The sequence below is a fragment of the Chrysoperla carnea genome, chromosome 3 (genome assembly GCF_905475395.1).
Source record: "Chrysoperla carnea chromosome 3, inChrCarn1.1, whole genome shotgun sequence".
In the NCBI taxonomy this organism is placed as follows: Eukaryota; Metazoa; Arthropoda; class Insecta; order Neuroptera; family Chrysopidae; genus Chrysoperla; species Chrysoperla carnea.
This window is the reverse complement of record NC_058339.1, coordinates 51,186,744-51,209,564: the sequence shown is the minus strand read 5'-3', so window position 1 is coordinate 51,209,564 and position 22,821 is coordinate 51,186,744. Positions and strand designations below refer to the sequence as shown.

At 28.1% G+C, this 22,821-nt stretch overlaps 1 protein-coding gene across 2 annotated transcripts in view; it reads left to right on the top strand.

The window, feature by feature from the left end:
* The window catches only part of LOC123295233 (putative inorganic phosphate cotransporter), a 46,958-nt gene extending 24,936 nt beyond the window's left edge, over positions 1–22,022 (top strand). For both annotated transcript variants that reach the window (XM_044876494.1, XM_044876495.1), the window contains exons 2-7: positions 16,328–16,515; positions 16,603–16,836; positions 17,309–17,594; positions 17,915–18,217; positions 18,288–18,526; positions 20,984–22,022. In XM_044876494.1, coding sequence (XP_044732429.1) covers positions 16,328–16,515; positions 16,603–16,836; positions 17,309–17,594; positions 17,915–18,217; positions 18,288–18,526; positions 20,984–21,202 — 1,469 coding nt within the window. In that variant the 3' untranslated portion in view covers positions 21,203–22,022. The remainder of the gene's footprint in view (positions 1–16,327; positions 16,516–16,602; positions 16,837–17,308; positions 17,595–17,914; positions 18,218–18,287; positions 18,527–20,983) is intronic.
* Positions 22,023–22,821: the final 799 nt, after the last annotated feature.

Sequence of the window (22,821 nt, the reverse complement as noted above, 5' to 3'; positions counted from 1 at the left end):
ATCCGGCCCTGTTGTGGTGCGTAATTTATTGATGTCCCTTTAGGTTTTTTTTGTAACACATTGTAGAAATGCAGAATATGACCAAAGCAAAGGGTATGTGAGGGTTTGAAGTTCAAAGAGTTTATGTCCAAGAGTTTTGAACACCGCAGGATACTTTTAAAATCGAAAAAGTATAGAAATATCGAGATATATTAGGTTTTTTTAATTTTCTTTGATTTGATTTTCCAAGTTTCTTAATACAAAATGTTAGGACTCTGAGTATCGATAGTAGCTAAGGGGTTAAATTTGTTTTTAGGAATCACCAAATTTTATTGGAAATTCGTATAGTCTACGATCGGCATCAAAAATACAATTTGGAGCTATATAATAGGCTCTACTTATTGATTAATCTCAATTATTTATCTAACTCTGTTAACTTGACCACATAAATTATACCGAAACGATTCATTCAAACTTTTTTAAATTATTTAATACTTAAACTTTGTTAAATTAATTAAAAATAATTCAGTGATTTTTGTAGTATACGCTTCTGTAAAAAACATGTTACGAAATTCTTAATTAAAAAATAATTTTGTATTTGTAATATTGATATTATAATTCAAAAGTATGCCTGGAATTTTAAGTTTTATTTACATTTTTTTCACATGTAGATATAAAATGATTTCACATTGAATTTTAAATGACTTATTACTTACTTAGTCACCGAATTTTAGAAGTGCAGTGATAATGATAGACATTTGTTGATTTATAATTGTTTAATATTTTTTTTATGTAACTGATTTAGTCGTCAATCTTATTGAATAAGAGAAGTGTCTCCTCTTTTTTAATAAGCTTATTGTGATAAGATAGGGTTACTCAAGACGTACCACAGTCTCCAGTGATTGCTGATTTCTCGTATATAAAAGAAGGTGTTTTGCCCTGTAAAAATGAAGATTCTAGTCGATCGATTGAACAGAAAAAAGAGTCTCAACCCACCGGCTTTCCTTGTCCTGATTTTTAGAGTAATATTGCCTTAGGGGGTTACCGATTAAACAACTCTATTCTATATAAGACACACTTTGGGTAGTATCTAGTAATAAACGTAAGAAAATAGGACGCAAAAATTGTGTGATTAAACATATATATTGCATGTATTTATTATATTCTAGCAAAAATAAAAAAATTGACAGAAAAAAATATTGAAAACAAAAAAATGAATAATTCTGTGAATTTATTGCCTTGTTTTGAATTTTGTAGGCTAACGGCTTCTTGTTTTCCCGCTAATTAATGAATATCAATGAATAGTTCTAAGAAAAACAGTAAAACAAAACAAAATAAATATAAGATACTTTGCATTTTAAATTAATATTTTTGTCTTTTATTATTTTGATTTATTCGCATCTATGAAGAATTTATTTCATCATTTTTCTAAAGAAATGGTTTTAGCTAATTCAAAGAAATTGTTATGTTTCTTTGTAAACGCATTTAAATGTCAGACAATTGATTATTGAAAGCAAGATATCAATTTAATATAAGCGCTATAATATTATTATAATAATTTCACAGTATACTTAAAGCCGAGAAAGTCTTAGTCACAGAAGTTCTGGAAGAACAAAGATATTTTTTGTGAATATTTCGAAAAAGCCTGCTTAAAAAAATTGGAAATATGACAGTATGACCTGTAAAATCTTTCATGAGATAAAGTTTATAATGAAAAAATTACGAAAACTGGCGGTAGAGGTTTCAAGAGGAAAATCTCTAGTGCGCCTTTGACTTTGTTCAAAATAGAATAATGTTATTCGATGCTTGGGGCTTTGTGTGCCAAATTCCCAAGTATTTAAAATATCCTTTTTTTTTTTTAATTTTAAAACCCTGTTTCTAAAAATATAGCTTTCTAAGCTATAAAGTGCATTGACAAATTATCATTATTAACACACTTTTATTAGCTTCATACGTATGTTAGTATGTTAATAAGTAACGGAAAATTTAAACATGATTTTGACCCCCATCAAAGCAACAGATTAACTCGAATACAATAATTTATAAGTTTATTTGATTATCCAGACCTGAAAATATCATAAATTTACTTGCGCTCCCACCATATTTTATACTGAATTTTTGACAAATAAATAATAGTCTAAAAAACACAAAATAAATAGTAGTTTAAAAAAAACTGAAAACCACGCTTTTGTAATTAGCTGATCTAAAAGGTAAAAAATAACTTCTTTAAATTCATAAAAATCATTTTATCGTAAAAAAAACGTGGGGTGCTTTCTAAGATATGTTATAATATATGTTAATAATAGCTTTCTGTAAAATATTTACAATAATTGAAAGCACTCCACCCTTTTTTACGATAAAATGATTTTTTCAATTTAAAGTAATTATTTTCTACGTTTACTTCAGCTAGTTACAAATGCGTGTTTTTTAGTTTTTCTAAGCTACTAGAAATAGTCAATGGATAATTCTAAGAAAAATGGTAAAACAAAACAAAATAAATAAAAGATATTTTGCAATTTAAATTAATATTTTTGTCTTTTATTCCTCCATGTATAAAATTAACTTAGATATTTAATCAAATTAGTTTTTCAATTAATTACACAATTAAAATGATACATTCTCGAGTAAAAACTGAAATGTTTAGTATTCAAATTGACTTTAGTAATTATGCATTTAAAAATTGTAAAACGTGACTAGTCTTTGAATGAAGGAAGCTTAGTTTGAATAATTTTTATACTCTTTAAAGCGTGTTTTATGCTGATCTTTGTTATCTCAAATATTTCCATAAAATAAACATACTGTTTATTGCTTATTGTAAAGATTTGGTTAAATGTGTCGACTTTATTCTGACTTTCACTGGAAGATAATGATTATAGTTTATACTGGGTTTATCTGGTTATTTCTAGTATCTTATAAAATATATACAAATTAATTGAACTATTGAACAGTAAAATATGAGGACAGCTTCAATAAAACGAACAGACAAATTTTACCAAACCTGTTACCTCTTCTTTTTATATAGTAATCTTGTTTAACCCTTTGTTGGTTCTCTTTGGTATTTGTCGGATAAAAAGGTGACTGCGACTATCGAATTATCAAATTGTACACGTATTTATGAATGTTCTGAAACTCTGGATTCGATGGTTTTGGTCCCAAAACTAGATAAAAAAATATTTATTTTCTATCGAATAATTAAACAAGCTTTTCAAAAAATATTACAACGTAAAACAAATAAAGTGGAATGTCCATGAAAATCAAAACTAAATCATAACTCAAACTCAAACTAACAAGAAAATCCGGTTTAAAAATTTAATTTAATTTTGTAAAAAAAGTTTATATGGAGGCGCTAAAACCGTCTATTAGTCACGTGGTGACAACATATTTGTTAAAAATATAATTTTTGAATGTTTGTAAACTGTGTTCTTCAGACCGAAAAAAACTAGATCAGTGTACAAATTAATTGAAATTAAAAGTAATTTTTTTTTTATGAATTCGTTTTTTTCTGATTGAATAATTTTATTAAAAAAACAGTCGATGGTGTAGGTTGAAAATTAAATTTTTTTAGAATACCGTACCGTAGAAAGTATCAAAATTAAACCTGTTTAATAATCTCTGTTTTAGAGGGAAAATTTTGTGGGGGCTTTTTTGGACATTAGTAAATTTGGTCCACTAGAGTGGCAATAAGTTTTTTCGCACGGAAAAAGAGTACTTACCCTGCATAAGTAAAAAACATTATTGTCTCACCTCCATGCAGAAACTGTCATCTTACGTCCCGCTGTGCAAATTTCGTCCCGCTCAGCTTTGCCTCGGGCGACAATGAACATGAGATCTGAGACATTCTTTACTTTTGCTCCCTAGATGTGTAATATACTATTCCGTACTGAATTGTTTGTCCAAGAACTCAGCTTACACTTTACTGCAATTGGTTTTTAGTCATATCTTTTCCGAAAATATAGACTTTTGGCATCTTTTTTGGACGTTATCAAAGCATTGCTCATTTCTCATTTCTACAAAGCTCCCAACCCCCAAATTCAAATGAAGGGACTGTCTCCTTTTTTGGGAGGGTCAACTTTCTAGCCCCATTTCCTACTTTTATGTCGAAATTCATGAATTTTCGAGGTTTTTAAGGCTTTGTGAATCTTTAAAGCTAATCATAATCTAGAGCCATGTGGTAGAAGAGCCCTGCGCTAGCAGAGCCATGCGGTAGAAGAAATATGTTGTAAATTTACGTAAGAATTAAGTTACTGTTAAAAAAGTGCTTTTAGTAGGGCCAAGTCTCCGTGCCCTTCTTAAATCCTTTTATGTAATTATTTCATGTATTCAAAAACATGTAAAGACAATAATCCCATTTTAATAGAAAAATTAGGGTAGTCCGAGCGCCAAAGGAAAGTTTAGACTTGCGATTGATATTTTTTGTCCCTTATTTTCAACTTTGATGATGAATTTTGTTATAACTTCATGAATGTAGACAAAAAATATGAATAGAATTTTTCGATATCTGCCATGGTTTTCGAAATATCGAATGCTAAATATAATTTTTAAAATTTTTCACCGGCTAGTTTTGGAGAAATCTATGAAAACATATCATCCATCTACCGTTTTCCCATAAAACCAATGTTTAATATGCCTACTTTATAAGTCATTGATTTATTTAAATAATCCGGTAACCCTCCCCCTCCAACTACAATTTTCAGGATTTACTTAGACTTAGTCCAACTTCATAAAAAAACCTTTTATCCAAAATTTCTCTGCCGTTCGTACATACTTAATTGCTAAGAAGCATCAAATGAGGAGGAAATATGACCTTAGTGATGGCAGTCTGCTACTCACAATTTGTTTATTTATTTATTTGGATAAATTCTTATGTAATTTACCATTTTATAGGTAAATAAATAAGTGAATATAAATTACTTTATGTATGTATGACCCAAATTGCACAACAATATATTAATTTATGAATAATAATGTTGCAGATTATAAATTTTTGCTGCTCATGTTATTGAAAATTAATATAAAAAGACAGATTTTATTATAATAAAAATATTTTCAAGGTATACATTATATACATTACATATTTTGGATATTTTTTTATCACAATAATAAATAAATAGCTTTCGTAATTAATTAGATAAATGTTGTTAATTTTTTAAATAAATTGTGTTATTACTTTTTTTTCTATTATTTGAGTTGTAAATAATATATGAGTATTTTGAATCCAATATTATTGATGCATAGGGTTTTAAAAGTCAAGGTCAGTGTTCAATTTATTGTCATTCATGATTAGTGTCAATTATTTGATCAAATTCTTCTTCCTTATTATTTTATTTGTTTTTCTTTTATTCCAAATAAATTAGTTGTTCATAATAATGGGGTTTAACAGAGGCCACCCACATCATTTTTTTAAAATCTTTATTTATTTAAATAACATCCGAATACAATTAACCTAGCGAGTTAAAGCACAATCGACTTTTGAACTACGTTCGAATCCAGGCATTGGCAGTCTGATTAATTATAATTAATGAGGCGGTAAATTGATCACATTGTCGTCGTTTGGATAAGAACGAAGCAACCGACTCCACCCACGTCATCAAAATTTAAATTAAATTTAATGATCAGTGATAAATTTACCGCCCCTTTAATTATAATTGATTAGAGTGGCGCTGCCTGGATTCGCACGTCGTTCGAAAGTCGATTGCGATTTAAATCACTCGGCGACTTAGCCTCTTTAAAAAATTAGTTATTAATCTTGTAGGCTACATTCCCATGCCTAAAATCTTTGTAATTACTACATTGTTGAGGCTTTGTAAACGTGTTCTTTATATCCTAAGTTCTTGCTTAAGAAAATTCTTCTAAAGCTCAAATTGTTGGATATCGTTTTTTGTTATTCTGGATACTAGCAGGAAGATAATCGAATAATAAAAGGAAAAATCATTTTGTTCGACATTAAAGAAAACTGCCCGTTAACCGACATCTCCGACATACGACATTTTCATGTTTTGGGTAATGAATCTCATTTTCTTTTTTCGAAAAAGATAATGGAAGTCAATAATAATATTTTTAAAATTTTCGTTTTCATTGGCCCAAAAAGTCAAAAAATATTTTAAAGTGCCTGCAATACCTTTATCTACTTTTAAAAAGAATGTATGTGTAAGTACCTATGTCTGTCGGTATAAAGGTACTTAAAAAATAGGTGTACCTATAAAAAAATTTTACTGGAATTTATTACTTCACCATAAGATCTTTAAGTCCTAATATTTAGGTACAATTCTTTTTGCTTAAAAATTATAATTTATTTAAGCCCACTAGTCTTCCAGAGTCGAAAAAACTTTTCCAGAGTATTGACCTCAGATATTTCTATTATGCTTCTGATATTTTATGCTCGCCAAACTTTATATTTCATCTTGCTTTTAAGCCTAATATATAAATATAATTTTATTACTTCTTGAGCTACTTGCTGTGAGAAAGATGTCAAAGTTCCCAAATAAAAATATGGAAAGACCATCCTCGAAAAAAAAGTTGAAACGAGATCGAGATGGTGACAAATTAAATCACTTTTTTGTCCCATGCGAAGCTTCTTAAGATTAACAGTTCCTATGATTCCTTAACAATAAAGATTAACATTGAAATTGCTTGATACAAATTTGTTCTCTTTATTGCGATCTTCGAAGCAGAAAATATAGAAAATGTAGGACATGAATATCCATACAAAGTTAAAGCCTTGATCTTGTATAAAATGTTTCACTTCATATCCCTTAGAACAGCTTTAGAATATATTATTTGATATAAACGTATATGAATAATTTATCTCACATACCTAATAACTATCTATATTAACATAATAAAAATATTTATGTATTTTTGATTAGTTGATACAACTTTTTTTTTTTTTTTTTTTAATTATTTTTTTTTTTACTTGTATTGATTCTGTAAAATGTTATAATTGTTCATTATAATGTTTATATGTTAATCAAAATAAAATAATATTGCAATTAAGGTAGTACGAGCACCAAAGCAATTTTAGATATAGGGTTGAAATTGTTTCTACCTTATTTTTAACTTTGATGATGAATTTTGATATAATTTCATGAATGTAGATGAAAAATAATTATAAAATTTTTCGATATCTGTCTTCCTTTTCGAAATATCGAAAGTTAAATGATAAATGATTTCAATTTTCGATATTTTGAAAATTATTTCAGATATCGAAAAATTGTATTCTTACTTTACGTTTTATATTGTCAAGTTATAACGAAAATTCACCATCAAAATTGAAAATATATATTTTTCAAATTTTTGTCCCCCCTGCCGTGCTCGTGCGTCCTTAATAAGATTGCAACAACGGCTTTTTTGTTTTCAATAATTTATTAAAGTTTTAACTTTCATTTCGATAGTTTTATTTAAATTTCCACCGGCTAGTTTTGGAGAAATCTATGAAAACACATCATCCATCTACCGTTTTACCATAAAACCAATGTTGATGCCTTGGTACTTGTACATCCTTAAATATATTTTCTATGAATATAATAGATACTTGGTATATAAATGATTAATACATTAGGTTACATATACATATTAATATAATAAAAAGATGTTTTAATGTAAGATCAATATCGTTATTGATAATAAAACAGAAAAAAATGATAATAATAATTGATCATATATGATAATCGTTGATATAATCAACACTGCATTCTCAATGGAATAGGTTTTAATTGCATACAATAGAAAATTATTAATAAATTTTAAAGTATTCATTCGATTATTAGAAATTATACTCGCAGATAGTTTACGAATCGATAGATACAGGAATCTACAAAATCGCAAAATAATTGTATAGCTTCTGTGACAAAAAGAAAAAAACAGATTTTGATTATTATAATTCTCAAAGCTACCATTTACCCCAAGCTCTGAAGCCTAACTTATAGGGTTGCCACCTCTACAGATTTGATCAGAAGACTCCAGTAATCATGTCTTCCGGAGTTCAGTAAATAAAGATATTTTTTCATTATTTGTTTCAAATTCTGATAAATTTGAAAGATATTTATTTAAATTGCTCATTATGAAAACACTGGGTTATCAAAACATCAAAAATATCGTGCAGTTTTATGATTCGATGATATAATTAGATTAAATTTACGAACTCCCAACCTTGGGAGGTCAACCAATGATTTAATAGGCTATCATTTGATAGGTTTTGTATGCTCTGAATATACAGCGTGGACCATTTTAATCTATTATGGCTAAAAGCTCGTTTTTTAATTAACCAATCAAAAAATAACTTAAACAAAAGTTGCAGAGTTTGATGGGGGACATTATCTTCTGATCAGATTGTACATGTTAATTGATTTATTATTATTTTCTTTCTTACGTTTTTTTATAATTAGAGCTTTTGTTCAAATAAAAAATGATGCTATAATTAAAGTACACGGATCTTATTATTTTATTGTTGTGAGCTTTAATTTTATTTTTTCTAAAATCGAATTACACGGATCTTCTTGATATTTTGTATAGAGTCAAAATTGTTAATTGCGAGTAACTTTTCTCAGTAACATTTCGCCAACTTATAAAAAAGAAAGGTAGTTTACCAAAAATAAAAATGGTGATTCCAAATTTTTGGCTACCCTGTACATTTTTAAGAAGTTTTAAATATACCTACATACTTTTCAGAATAAGCAAAACTTCTTATAAAGAATGAGTTTTTTTCTTAAAATGCAAAATAAGGAAATTTACAAGTATAGTTACCTCTATCCGGGGACACACTATATATATTAATATATTGAGTACAGCAGCAATTATTGTAAATTAAAAATTAATAACATACCCTGTGTATATTTAATGTCGCACAATTTCTTATTGATAGGATGTGTTATAAATGTAGTACAATATATCTTTTACAAATTATATTATATTAACCTGCTTTTTTATTATTATTTACAATAAATCATCATGTTTTAACCATAAAGTTTTTTTTTTGTTGTGTTTTCATAAATAATAACATATTTATAAATAATTCCTTTTAGCGATATTGTAACTGATTAGTAGGCCATACATGACTTTCTTAAAAGAATCAACTACAGCGGAAAATTAATGCATTTAACAGTTATTTTTTTATTTCAATATACGCTTTGCACGTGATATTATCTGGGATTACATAAAGGTATTACGTCGTTGTATTGTTAAAAATAGAATTGATGGCTTAGAGCAGCTTAAATTTGCTATTTAACGTTGCCAATCTGAAAACAGAAGTATATTATAGAAATGTAAAAAAAAAATACATTTAATTGCCGGTAAAATTGCTGATAAAATTATTATATTATTTTTATAGACACGTGATTTTAACTGGAATTGTATTAAGGATGTACGAGCACCAAGGCAATTTTAAATAAAAAGTTTTTTTTTTTTGAAAGAAGTTGGACTAAGTCTAAATCAATTCTGAAAATTTCAGGGGTGGTTGCTTGATTAAATAAATAAATGACTTCAAAAGTAGACGTATTTAATAAAACGGTTGATGGATAATTGGATTAAAATTAAAACCTTATTAAATTATTGAAAACCAAAACACCCTTTGAGCCGGGCTATTTAAGGATGTATGAGCACGTAGTGGAGACACAAATTAAAAAATATAAATTTTTTCAATTTCAATAATAGGAATACAACTTTTCAATATCTGGAGTAATTTTCAAAATATCGAAAATTGAAAATTTTGTTTATTTATTTAGCTTCCGATATTTCGAAAACCAAGATAGATATTAAAAATTTTATTCTTATTTTTCGTCTATTCATTCATGAGGTTATAACAAAATTCATCATCAAAGTTGAAAATAAGGTACAACTAATTTCAACCATAAACCTAAAATTACCTTGGTGTTCGTACTACCTTAAAGCATTTAACTTTAATTGTATTAAAGCAAATTGCCGGATCTTGGACTTTTCCAGTTGTATTCCCTACAAAAAGACGCAAAAAAATCGCTAAAAGTGTAATCCATCGTAGGATCGTAGCACTCTTTGTAAATTGTTGCCGTCTTCAAAAAACAACTTGTTTGTCAAAAATTTGTTCCTCCCTTAATTCAATAATTATAAAGTCTTCAATTTTTTCTCTTCTGTAATCTGCCTGTTTTGTGGGATGGTCTGATTATATTTTAGGCAGGAAATAAAAAAAATATTAAACGGAATTATCTTTGACCTCGACTTCAATCAAACAACTGTATTAATTTTTTTTACACGATTCAATCAATTGAATATTTAGTTTTAAAGCTATTTAAAGGTTATACCTACAAAAGAAACTTGACCTTTCAGGACATAACTGCAAAAATATCTATCATCTTCCAGGAAGTATGTTTTTTTAGAGGACTCATTTATATTTTATTATATGTATGTTATTTGTTTTGAGCCAATCATATAATGCACCATTTTTGAAAGTAAAATGTAAAAGCATGCACGACCTTTGTAATTAAAATTCGAATCATGATATTTCAATCATAAAATTATTCTAAGCCAATAATTTACTTTTTAAAGAAGATTGAAGCTATTGATTTGTATTAATTTGCATAATTATAGTATTCTTAATATTATTACGTTATATAATTGTTTCACTGAGATGTGAAAAATTATTTTAAATCAGTCGATTGTAAGAAAATACAAATATTTTTCAGTTACGAATGATTAGTTTATTACTATAACTAACTGCGTCCCAGGACTATGTACAGGACTTTCCTTTTGAGACAAAAAAGCTCGTGTGACAATGACGAATAGTGCTTTTCTAGCAAAAAGAACAAAATTGCTTTTTCAAAGCGTACTTTTTAAGATCATGAAAAAAAAAACTTTTAACAAAAAGAAAACCGACTTCAAAAGAAAATTTTTTCCAAAACAAATTAAAATGCACTAAAAAGTAAACAAATAATGATAATATAATGGAGTTAAAATTACTGTTATTTTTGGAGTCGGTGTCAGCCAAGCTAATGTAGCAAACTGTTCTGTCAGATTTGTTTCCTTGGCTGCCACCGACTCCAAAAATAACAGTAATTTTAACTCCATTATATTATCATTATTTGTTTACTTTTTAGTGCATTTTAATTTGTTTTGGAAAAAATTTTCTTTTGAAGTCGGTTTTCTTTTTGTTAAAAGTTTTTTTTATTTCGTGATTTTTAGTGAATCTGAAGTACACTAACTAATTTTTCATTCACTAAAAAAAGAATCATCGAAGTGATATTGAGTTATGAGTTATTCGTCCTCTTGTCGAGCATACTTAATGAAAATTTAAAACTTTTATGATTTTCTCATGGATGCCGTTGTCAGAACTAGACCAAAATGAAATGGGACCAAATGGGAAGCAGCAGCTTTCAAACAGATAAAGAATCATCAAAATCGGTTCACCCAGTCAAAAGTTCTGCGGTAACAAACATAAAAAAAAAAAAAAAAAAAAAAAAAAATACAGTCGAATTGATAACCTCCTCCGTTTTTGTTTGAAGTCGGTTAATAAATGCATATTTTCGGTAGAGTTGTATGGTCAAATTTGAATCATTTCTCGTGGAAATACAGATATCTGAAATAAGTTTAATTTTTTTGACAGTTTTATCTGAACGAAATCTGCACCGGTGAGTGTACCTATTTATTAATAAATTTAATAATGCTTATAGATATCTTTTTCTATTCGTTGGGTGTGTCGTCATGGTAGGGAAAATCAGACCAACGCAAGCGCTTCCAGTGGATAACTTTGGTGTTAAAGGGGGCTGTTATGACTAGTTTTAAATTGTTTACATGTAAATGCTATAGTAAATGTCAAATTAAAATGATTGAAAAATAGCAATCAATTAAACTTGTTGCTTTAGAAATTGAGAAAATAAAAAACGAACTTGCATATAATAATATTTTTTAAATGGAAATAAACATTATTACTTTTAATTAAAATTAATTTAAATTTGTTAAAAAATAGTTTAAAATTTTTAATGTTAACCATATATACAATCTATAGATTTATATGTACACCCATACAATTATATTAATAAAGTAGTGTGTCGTTACTATAATATCTCCTTAAATTAAAAATCATGCACGGAGCAAATAGAGCTTTGAACAAAAGACGTATTTTCAATTTAAAATTTCAAAGAATAACTACTCTTTTAAAATTTGCATATATGCATTATTCGCAACCACTCTATAGTTTTTCTAAAATTCAAGAGGATCTTTAATGTATGATTAATATGTAATTATTAGTGTGATACAGATAATTTTTTAATGAATTCAGAATTTCACATTGATAACATTGAAACAATAATAGGTATTACATACCTAATTTGATTAAAATTTCTGTCACGATATATTTTTGTAGTAATATTTTGTTTTTCCAAGGTTTTTTTATTTTTGTATATGATGTTATTGAAAGTTCATTGATATTTGAGTAAAATTTAAGTAGGCACTTCAATCTTCCACAAATTTAACTGTAATTACAATTGTAATTTTGACAAAAATTTCCAAATATACTCCGCATAAGTACCAAAGGATAGTAGTACATACCAAATTTTAAGAAAATTTCAAATGAGCCGAAATATTTACGATATCTGCGAGAAATAATCTTCATTAAAAATAGTTCAAAACCTTATACATACTAATTTAACATCTAATGGTCATTTCTATCACCCGTCACCATTTTGTATCAAGGATTGGAAGGGTGAGAAACGTTATGTCCTAATTTTTTACCAATTTCGGAAGCGATACCATCTCTACACCGCGATATATATTGAGTGAGGCTAATCAGTATAGCCGATCTTCATATACATTGCCGATGTAAGGTATGTTTTGAAATGACGCAAAGTTTAAAAGGAGTATTCATTCGTCGCTGTTGTCACAGGTAAAACTTCCAGAATCGAAGCATTTGGTAGATATTTGGAAACGCATCATCATTATATCGAATGCTTCGAGAGAATTTTTAATGCCCTGCCTGGCATTGCATTTTCGCCAAAATTTAACTTAGTTGACCCAGATGTCACTTATTTATTAAATTTAATAAAATTTAACATGAAATTTATTGAGTAAATAAAAATATGTTTCAAACCATGTCTGGTTTTTGCAGAAAAAAACAATTTTTTATAATTTAAAATCCATTTTCGAACAATTAGAAAATTTTGTAGAATCATTAACAGAATTCTTTTTTTGTAAGTACGAAATTTTTTCCCAATCGATAATAAAAAGGAATTTATCCTAAACTTATTAAAATCTTATCTAATAAAATGATAAAACTTTTAATTTAATTACCTATTTATTAATAATTTTTCCGTAGAACCTATTTATTAATCTTTTTTTTCCTCATTAGGTACATAAACACCTTTAAGCCTTCAAATATTAATCTGATGTAATTAAATTCTGAATCCATTCGACTAATTTAAATGTGTTTATAATTTTTGACAAATCCTTATTATCAGTTGTCATTATAAACATTGGTAATTATCAGTTAATTAACTTATACTATCTATCCTAAATTAAATACCTTTTATTAGGTTTTTTGTTTATTAATCGTGATTGTTATATTATATTAGCAGAGCCGGATTTTATTGGAGAGATTTACTATCAAAATATTTAATAAATTAATAGAACATATTTAATACTGAATTGTTTTTTCTCAGTATTAAATTTTTATTTATATATATTTAGAAATTGCAAAAATGCATTATGTAGGAGCTTCGTAATCTAAGAAAATTCCCATAGTTATTGAGAAAACCTTAAATTAAATCATATTGCAAAATTAAGTCGTTAAATTGTTTCAGAAGTCCTTTATCATATTTTCATGAGATCCTTATTTTAAGGCTGGAGTGACACAGAAAAACGTTTAAATAAAAAATTATTCGTATCAAAGGGGGGCATATTATAGGTATTCTGAATTGATCCTGGTCTTGAAGGTCAGTTAAAAGTCAATTCGTCTTCGTTACTGGTGAGGGGTAGAATACCACTTTGTCACTGGTGACAGATTGGAGATCTAGAAGAAGGACTTTAGAAGCAAGATCTGATTCCAGAGCTCCTGGGGCATATCGTAAAGCGTAGGTTAACATTAATATTAATATGAGCAGGCCAACTTATTTTCAAAGGCTAATTACCCACTCGTATTTTATGGGCAGACTCAAATAATATTCAGGCAACTGAAAAGCGGTTCTCTTAATCAAATCTAACTTCTAGAGGGGGCAATATGAACTTTTCACGAACATTTTTTTAATCATTAATAATATTATACTTTTACTGTTTTTACTTTTTAATTTCTTTTTCTTGCCTTCTGACCTTATATACCTATTGTTCACTACTTGCAAAAACTTGATTTTGCGATTATTTCTGATATGTTGACTGAAGATTTTGTTCTTTGATTCACCCCTCTGTAGGTAAAAGATTTATTCAAAAATTAGAAAAAACTGCCTCAACTGTCAAGGGAATTCCATTTTTGTATTTTTTGGATCAAATTACTATACAAAAATAATTTTTATACAAATCGAAAAAACCAAATGATCTAATTATCTACAATTTTCTTAAGGAATACCCTTTGAAAAAATTGAGAAAATCACAACAAATTTTTTTTGAAATTCGACGAACAAAAATCACGTTCATTTAATCATTAGGTGAATAGTTTTTAAGACAATACCTAAAATCCTTTACGAAAAGCTTTTGTTTTAGCGTGATTCTAGAGATATCTCGAATTATACGTATTCAAATATCAAATCAATATTTGATTTGGATGTTTTTTGAAGGAGTTGACTTTGGCAATGAAAACGACATTTTCGTAAGACGTTCTCTTTTGAGAAAATCGAGAAATAAGTTTTATTGCTAATTATCAGTGCCAATTGCCGCAAATGAAAAAAAGCATTTCTAATTATAATTGACAAAAAGATTAAAAAAATTGGTTACGATTCATAAACGTAGGTAGGTTAAATTTATTTACATATACAAAAAATATTCACGGATATTAATATCATGGTGATTTAACACGACAAGCAAAAAATAATTTTAAGTGACATAAAAAATGCATGTCCAAGGTATAAAAAAATATATAAAAATTTGCTTGATAATTGTTAATTTTTTATTTCTAATTTACTGCTTATTAGCAGTTTATTAGTATCTATATATAGGATGTTTTCCCTTCCCTTCTTACCCATTTTAGACCTGGAGAGATTATTATTTATTTTTTTAAATTATTTTTTTAAATCGAATTTGATCTCTTGAATAATAACATTATAATTTCGAGGTCCATCCAAAAATGGAGGAGTCGGACCATAAGTTCATTTCTTTAAATGAAATATAATTTTTTTTTTATAACAATAGAATTTTAATAACAACTGAAGCTTCGTTCAACAATTTTTTCCAAAATCGAATAGATTCGATAAAAAATACCATGCTCTATTTCGAATATTCTTTTCTGGTATAAATCTTATTTTTTTCGGCTGTTATAAGAAGTTGAAATTATCATCTTTTAATATCAACTTTTGAAATATTTTTAATTTTTTTTGTAATAATCATTTCTCCTAACTTTAAAATAAATGATACGTGTGGTCTGGGACACCCTCTATATACATTCCTTTAAAGTTATGTCAAATTATCTTTTTATATATATAGATAAAAAAAAAACAACATAATTTTATGAAGGTCCTTGCCTAAACATTGATTTGTTTCTTGATTTGACATTTTCCGCAACAATATATCTACAATATTATTTATTTAATTCATTTATTTTTAATTGCAATGTCATTTGCTTATTTGTCGACCTTAATTATTATAAATAAATAAAATAATATGGACAGTCTTATTACCTATAAAGTGCTTCATGAAATGTGTCCTGACAAAACAATGCGACCAATGAAAATCAATCAATGTCGTCTCTTTACTCAAAATAAAATGAGTAAATGAGACAATAGGTAAATTATCTCTAAAGCAGTATACAGTTTGGCAACCATCTCGTTATACATTTAAAATATATGAAGTAAAAAGAGTTCTTATGTAGAAGACAAAGTTGTACACATACGATACAGCGTGCATCACACACAGTACATTCCCTCTTTGTTTGTCTCTCTTTGTTGACTTTATTTTGAGTCGACTGGTGAAAATCTCACTTTTTAGCATGTATAGAACAGAAAATCGTTATTTTTGGGTGGCTTTTCGAGCGCTATCTTAACAATTGATCTATTCCCGGTTTACCACTTCAAAGTAGTTTCTATGATCATAGCCAACTAGGTCTCGAGTAAGTTCTCACTCGGTTTCAATCTGTATTATTTTTATCTTATTAAAGATCCGTTATTAACAAAAATGTGATCCAAAGTTAAAGTCTTAATTCATTTTAGTTTTCATTTATAAAAAAATTGTTTTATGTTAATTGCAGGTTTCATTATACCACAGCGATGGGTTCTGGGTATAATGGGCTTTTTAGCTGTTGTGATGGCGTATGCAATGCGAGTATGTTTGTCCATGGCAATTGTTAAAATGGTTAGGCCGGATGAAGCTGATCCAGAATATGAAGATCACACGTGCTCATTTAATTCAACTGAAGGAGACAATGAACACTCTGGTGTATGTATATTATTATTATATTATTTGTAAATTAGATAGATAAAAAAAATTCAAAAAAAGTAATTCATAATTCTATGTTAATATTAGGGTGATTTTGATTGGTCTGATCAAGAACAAGGATTGATTTTAAGTTCATTCTTTTGGGGATATGTAATAACACATTTGCCTGGTGGACTTTTAGCGGAAAAATTTGGTGGAAAACATACCTTAGGTTTGGGTATTCTATCAACTGCTATTTTCACTTTACTAACACCACTTGCTGTTGATATTGGAGGAAAATATTTATTACTAGCTGTTCGAATTTTAGAAGGTCTTGGCGAGGTAAGTTTTTTTTTATATTTGTACCTTATACACTTTTATCTTGCGATTGACAAAAACAAGTTTGGTGAAAGTCAGTGCTCGTGAAAGAAGTGAAACTTATTTGGTTATTATCTAATTGAGAAAAACAATTATTGGAAAAATTCAAAGTTTTTGTTCCAAAACTCAATGTTTTAGGAAAATATTTCTCTCAGAACTGTAATTTAAAGTGTTTTGTTTACGATTTTGTGGTTCCTTGCATATTTTAAGGCATTATTGAATTTTCTAATTCTCTAATTGATACATATAAAATTATTTTAGTTTTTCGTAAAAATATTTTTTTTCCAAGTACCTACCGATACACAATCTAAAAAAATTTTTTCTTTTTTGGTGAATATTTCACGAATTATAACTCTAGTTTTCGCAAGCACAAGCTCTCAAATTTTTTCTTGAGATTTAGATTAAAATCGTTAAAATATAACTGTTATTTATTTAGGGTACAACATATCCTGCATTAAATGCACTTTTGGCGCAATGGGCACCACCACATGAACGTGGCCAAATTGGATCATTAATATTCGCCGGTTCACAAATTGGTACAGTTTTGGGAACACTGTTAAGTGGTGTACTTCTAAAGAATTATGATTGGTCAAGTGTATTTTATGTATTTGGGGCAATGGGTGTTGTATGGTGGTTATTGTGGGATTTATTATGCTACAGCGATCCCAATTCACATCCATGGATTAGTGATGATGAAAAGAAATATTTAGAAGATCAAATAGGTAAGAGTTTGACAATATTTCTTTTCCAACTTTAAAATACGATTCGTTAATGTATTTCAACCTTATAAACAAATTCTAATACAATCACATATACGCCACTTTTATTTTGACATATCCCTCTCCACCAATTCCCTTATACTGCAACTTTCCTTAGACAGCAAAAAGTGCTTTGGACTGATTTTCACTTTCGATTCCATATCTTCGTTCACAACACGGTATAAAAACCTAGGTTTACACCCCTAAAAAGGGATCGAGAAAGTCTTCGACCTGGCTTCAATCTAAGAGATCGCTACGGTTGTTTACGTTTTTATTTTTTCCAGGGGGAAAACGAAACAATGATCTACCTCAACCTCCATTCAGAGCACTTTTGACATCGGTACCATTATGGGCTTTAATTTGTGCACAAATTGGACATGATTGGGGATTCTTTACCATGGTCACCGATTTGCCAAAATACATGTCACAAGTTTTGAAATTTAGAATTCAAAGTAATGGAATTGTATCAAGTATTCCATATGTCGTAATGTGGATTGTTAGTATTTTCGCTGGATGGTTATGTGATTGGACGATTAAGAAAAATTATTTGAATATAACCAATGCCAGAAAAATTTTCACTACAATTGGTATGTGTGATAAAATAAAATTTCCTAGCTAAATTTTTTTTAAATCTAATTTTTTTATTTGTTTTTAAAGCTTCTGTTGGACCAGCTGTGTTTATAATTTGGGCATCATATGCTGGATGTGATAGAATTATGGTTGTTGTATTATTTACCATTGGTATGGGTTTAATGGGCGCTTTCTATCCAGGAATGAAAGTCAATGGCTTAGATCTTTCACCTAATTATGCTGGTACCGTTATGGCAATGGTAAATGGAATTGGTGCGTTTACAGGAATTATTACGCCTTATTTAGTTGGATTATTAACACCAAATGTAAGTATTTTTTATTTTAATCTGGTTGAAATTCTAAAAATGATAGTAGTACGACTCTCTAGTGCGTCACCTGCCAGTTGGCAAGGGGTACTGACTGGTTGGAAATTATAATTAAATTACAAACACTTTTTAATTTTTTGGAGTGTTTAGGCGGGCAACTGCCCTACTCCCCATAGGCACTCCCACATAAAATCACAAAAAATTTTATCCAAAATATTAATGTACGGGATATCATCTCTTGTATAGGTACGATTTTAACCGGCATCTCTGAAATTATTATCCAATCGTCCAAGGGATTTGACTTTTTTTTATGAAATAATATAAATATTGAAAAAATCTGAAATCCAGCTGCTTAAATTGACTTTCCTTACTAATTGGAGGTGGCAATTGCCTCATTTGCCCTTTGTGTCTACACTAATAAACGAATTTTCTTAATCTAGTAAAGATTTGCTTCCATAAAATTATTTTTTCAGTTTCAATAAGAATATTTCTTTAAATAACGATTCAAAAAACTAAAACAAAATTTTATCTATTTTGAGAACAAAAAGAGTTTGATATATTCTATTTTAGAGCTAAACATTAATAGCAAATTGCATTAATTTTTTTAATAAAATTGACATGAATAAAATATATGTTAAAATCAGTATTTTTAACCTTTACAAAGTAAATTGCCCCTGTTTACAAAATCTAAAATTAGTTATTTGTTATTTACATGCGATATATTTTAAAAATGTATTTTTTTCAAAATTAATTTCTATTAGTTTAGTTAGATAACAAAATTTGTATAAATTAACACAATAAACACTTTCTTAATAATTATTTGGAAATAAATTAAATGATAATAAACTTTATGTGTAATAATTGGATTAGCTATATTTTGATATAAGAATTATTTGTAAAAAAGTAGGTGTAAATTTTTCCATAATATTTTAAGTACTCGAAAAAAAATTTTTATAAACAATTAATTAAAATCATAAAAAAATATAGACGTTATTATCTTCAATTGAATGCGTATTAGCGTGTCATTTAGAATCGGAATTTTTTTTAATAGTTAGACATATTTTTTTGGTAAACAATGAGTTTGACTTTGAACATTGTTTAGATATTAGGGCTTGACTTGAGTATGCTTTGAATTTTTGAATAAACAATGTAAAAAAAACACGAAGTTATTTAGCCAATTGCGTAAGGTTTTACTTAAATGTAATGTGCATTGCCTACACATAAAGTATATAAGGCGTTAAGTAGAGGTAGTAATAAGGAGAGATATCTTGAAAAGTGTCTCATTTATTCTCAAACTAAAAAAGAAACCATTTCTTCCAATCCAACGATTTGGAAAGTTAACATTTAAGAATTCTCATTTTCACATCGTTGTCCTTATGTTTAAAGAAATATCTTCTAACACCATTGGAAATTTATTTCTCAAAAAATTTAAAAAGATCATTCCATTTAAATTTCTCTCGAAAAAAATAGGGGCCAATTAAATAACCACCCATTATTCCGCCCATTATTATATTCTAAATTGGTGCGGATTGGAATCAGAATAGTACCCTTACCCACATACAAAAATTAACTCGTATCTCAAAATCAGTTTCGGTTAATTCTTAATGAAACTGAATTTTGTAATAATGATAACCATATTATTTGAGAATCCTCGAGACGCTTGCGCGTCTAATTGTAATTGCTTTTCGTCTATATGGGGATTTTCTATTACAGAAGCAATAAACGCAAATATATTTTCTTCATTTTCTGTCACAGTTTTCTGTTAATTGACTTTTTCATATTCAACACTCTCAGTTTACCTAAATTGAGTCAACTATCTTTCGAAAGACGCTTTATTTGGATGACGTCTGTTAGGAAATCTTTGGGTGTAAACTCGTGATGCCAATAAAGCGTTTTGCAGACATTCTTCTAAAATAAAGTCATATCAGGACACAAATTAGGAAACTTTGGTGTCCATTTTCTCCAAAACTATAAAAGATAGATAGTTTCAATTTGCAGGTAGTTTCAACTAGTGGGCTTGTGAAACATTCTCGAAAAACGAAAAAAATTCTAGAAAGAAGAACAATAGAACCAAATAAATTGCAGTCGAAAGGCCATCATAAATGTGCTGGTTTTTTAAACTCTTCTAATCGATAAAAAATAATGCAATCACTGACATTCAACACTTTCTATACAGGGTATTTCAAAAATTAAATCAGTCAATTGTTTATTTTCACTTGTTTTACTATAAAATGGGCCGGCAGCAACAACGCGCTTAAACGCTAACACTAATTTGGACTTAGGGGACCTTAAAATACGAAATGATATATTACACATAATCTAAGTATTTACCCAAAAGATTAAAAGATTGTAGATCTGTTAAGCAATTAAAAATTTATCACTTTCTTTTGTTCAGTTTATAAAATTTCCAAAAAAAATTCCCATATGAATTAAGTTTTATGATTTTTTTTTTTTCAGCATACACTTGAAGAATGGCGTGTTGTATTTTGGATTACATTTGTAATATTAGTTGGAACAAATGTAGTTTTCGCTTTATTTGCAAGTGGAGAAACACAATGGTGGAATGATATCGATGCAATTAGAAAACCAATGAATACTCATTTCGAAACTGGCTTAGATACACAGAAAAAATCTAAAACAAAAAACACAACACAAGCAGTAGACGAACATTTTTAATACGTTAAACATTAATATGACATTCTGTATTCTGAATAGGAAGATTGTAAAACTGGTCAATTAAACGTCATTCCGATCAGCTCCCATTTCAAATTTTTCAACATTGTTAAATGTTATTCAAAATCTAGCAGAAGTTTTCAAATCATGGAAATGTGGAGTTATTTAGTTAAGAATTAATCAATGGGTGATATTATCAAATGAACTAAAAGACTGTAAATTGGTAATCATTGCCAAAGTTTTTTGGTTTAAGATTTTTAAAAAATTGTCTGTTTTTGTATCCACTAAATTTTGGTTTCTGTTATAACGTTGACTCTTCGTTCATGAAGATATTCGAGTTTCCAATACTCGGTGATTTCTTGATAAAAAAGATTCATTTTGATAAATTCTCTATTGCCTGTTTGCTGCAATCGTACTGGATTCTTTAAAACGACATAATGTATAGCGAAATGTGAATGCTCAGTATATAAGATATAAGAACCAGAGATATGTAGATTGTTTGTAAAATATTGAATTGGGTTGTTAAACCCGCAATTTTAGTTGCTTTGATTACAAAGACTTGTGTTTCTGGGTATTGGAAATTTGAATGGTTCATGTACGAAACCCTTATGAATTTTGTTGTAATTGTTTGACTTTCTGCCTAAGTATCATGTCGTAGCTATTTATAACAATATACAGGGTAGGACATTTTAATATATAATGACTAATACAGTTACAACAAAAGTTACAGAATTTGATGGGGGACATCATGGTCTGACATTAGATTGGGCATAGTTCTTCGGGTTTCTTTAATAGCCAAACTAGATCCTAAGCAGTAAAAGATAGAATAACATTTTAAATTAGAAAGTTGATCTTCACAAAAAACTAACATTTTTCATCTAAACCATTTTTTCGAAATTCGTCAGCTTTCTAATTTAAAATGTTATTCTATCTCTTACTGTTTAGGATCTAACTTGACTATTAAGGAAACCCGAAAAACTAGGTCCAATCTGATGTCAGAAAATGATGCCTCCCATCAAACTCAGTAGCCTTTTGTTTAAGTTATATTTTGATTGGTTAACTAAAAAATGAGCTATTAGCTATTATAGATTTAAATGATCCACCCTGTATACAAATAACATACCAAAACAATTTCGAATTACAAAATTTATTTTATCACTTTTATTCATGATACTTTTACAGTTTCTTTCAAAAACTTTCGTTAAAGAAGATCAATCGAAAACTTAGGTATCGAATATTTGAATTATGGTTACCTATGGTCACTCACATAAACAAAATGTTTCATGCATTCGATATTTACAGTTTCGAAAAGTTGTTTTGAACTTTTTTATTTATCATGTTGTTGGAACAACAAATAAAGAAAATATGGTCTTCTTTTTTCATAAATTTAATTCACCATTGTACATTGTAAATATTAAATCAGTATTTTGCTTCCTAAAAAAATCATTGAAATAGAGACAAATCTTTTAGCGTATTTGGTTTTTTGCCAAAATTCTGACAGTCAAGCGATTCTGAACACTCACGAGTATTTTTAACGAATATATTATCATGATATTGATAAATTATTTACTGTATGTTGAGTTTACTATATCATTCAATATTCGAGAAACGTGGGAATGCGT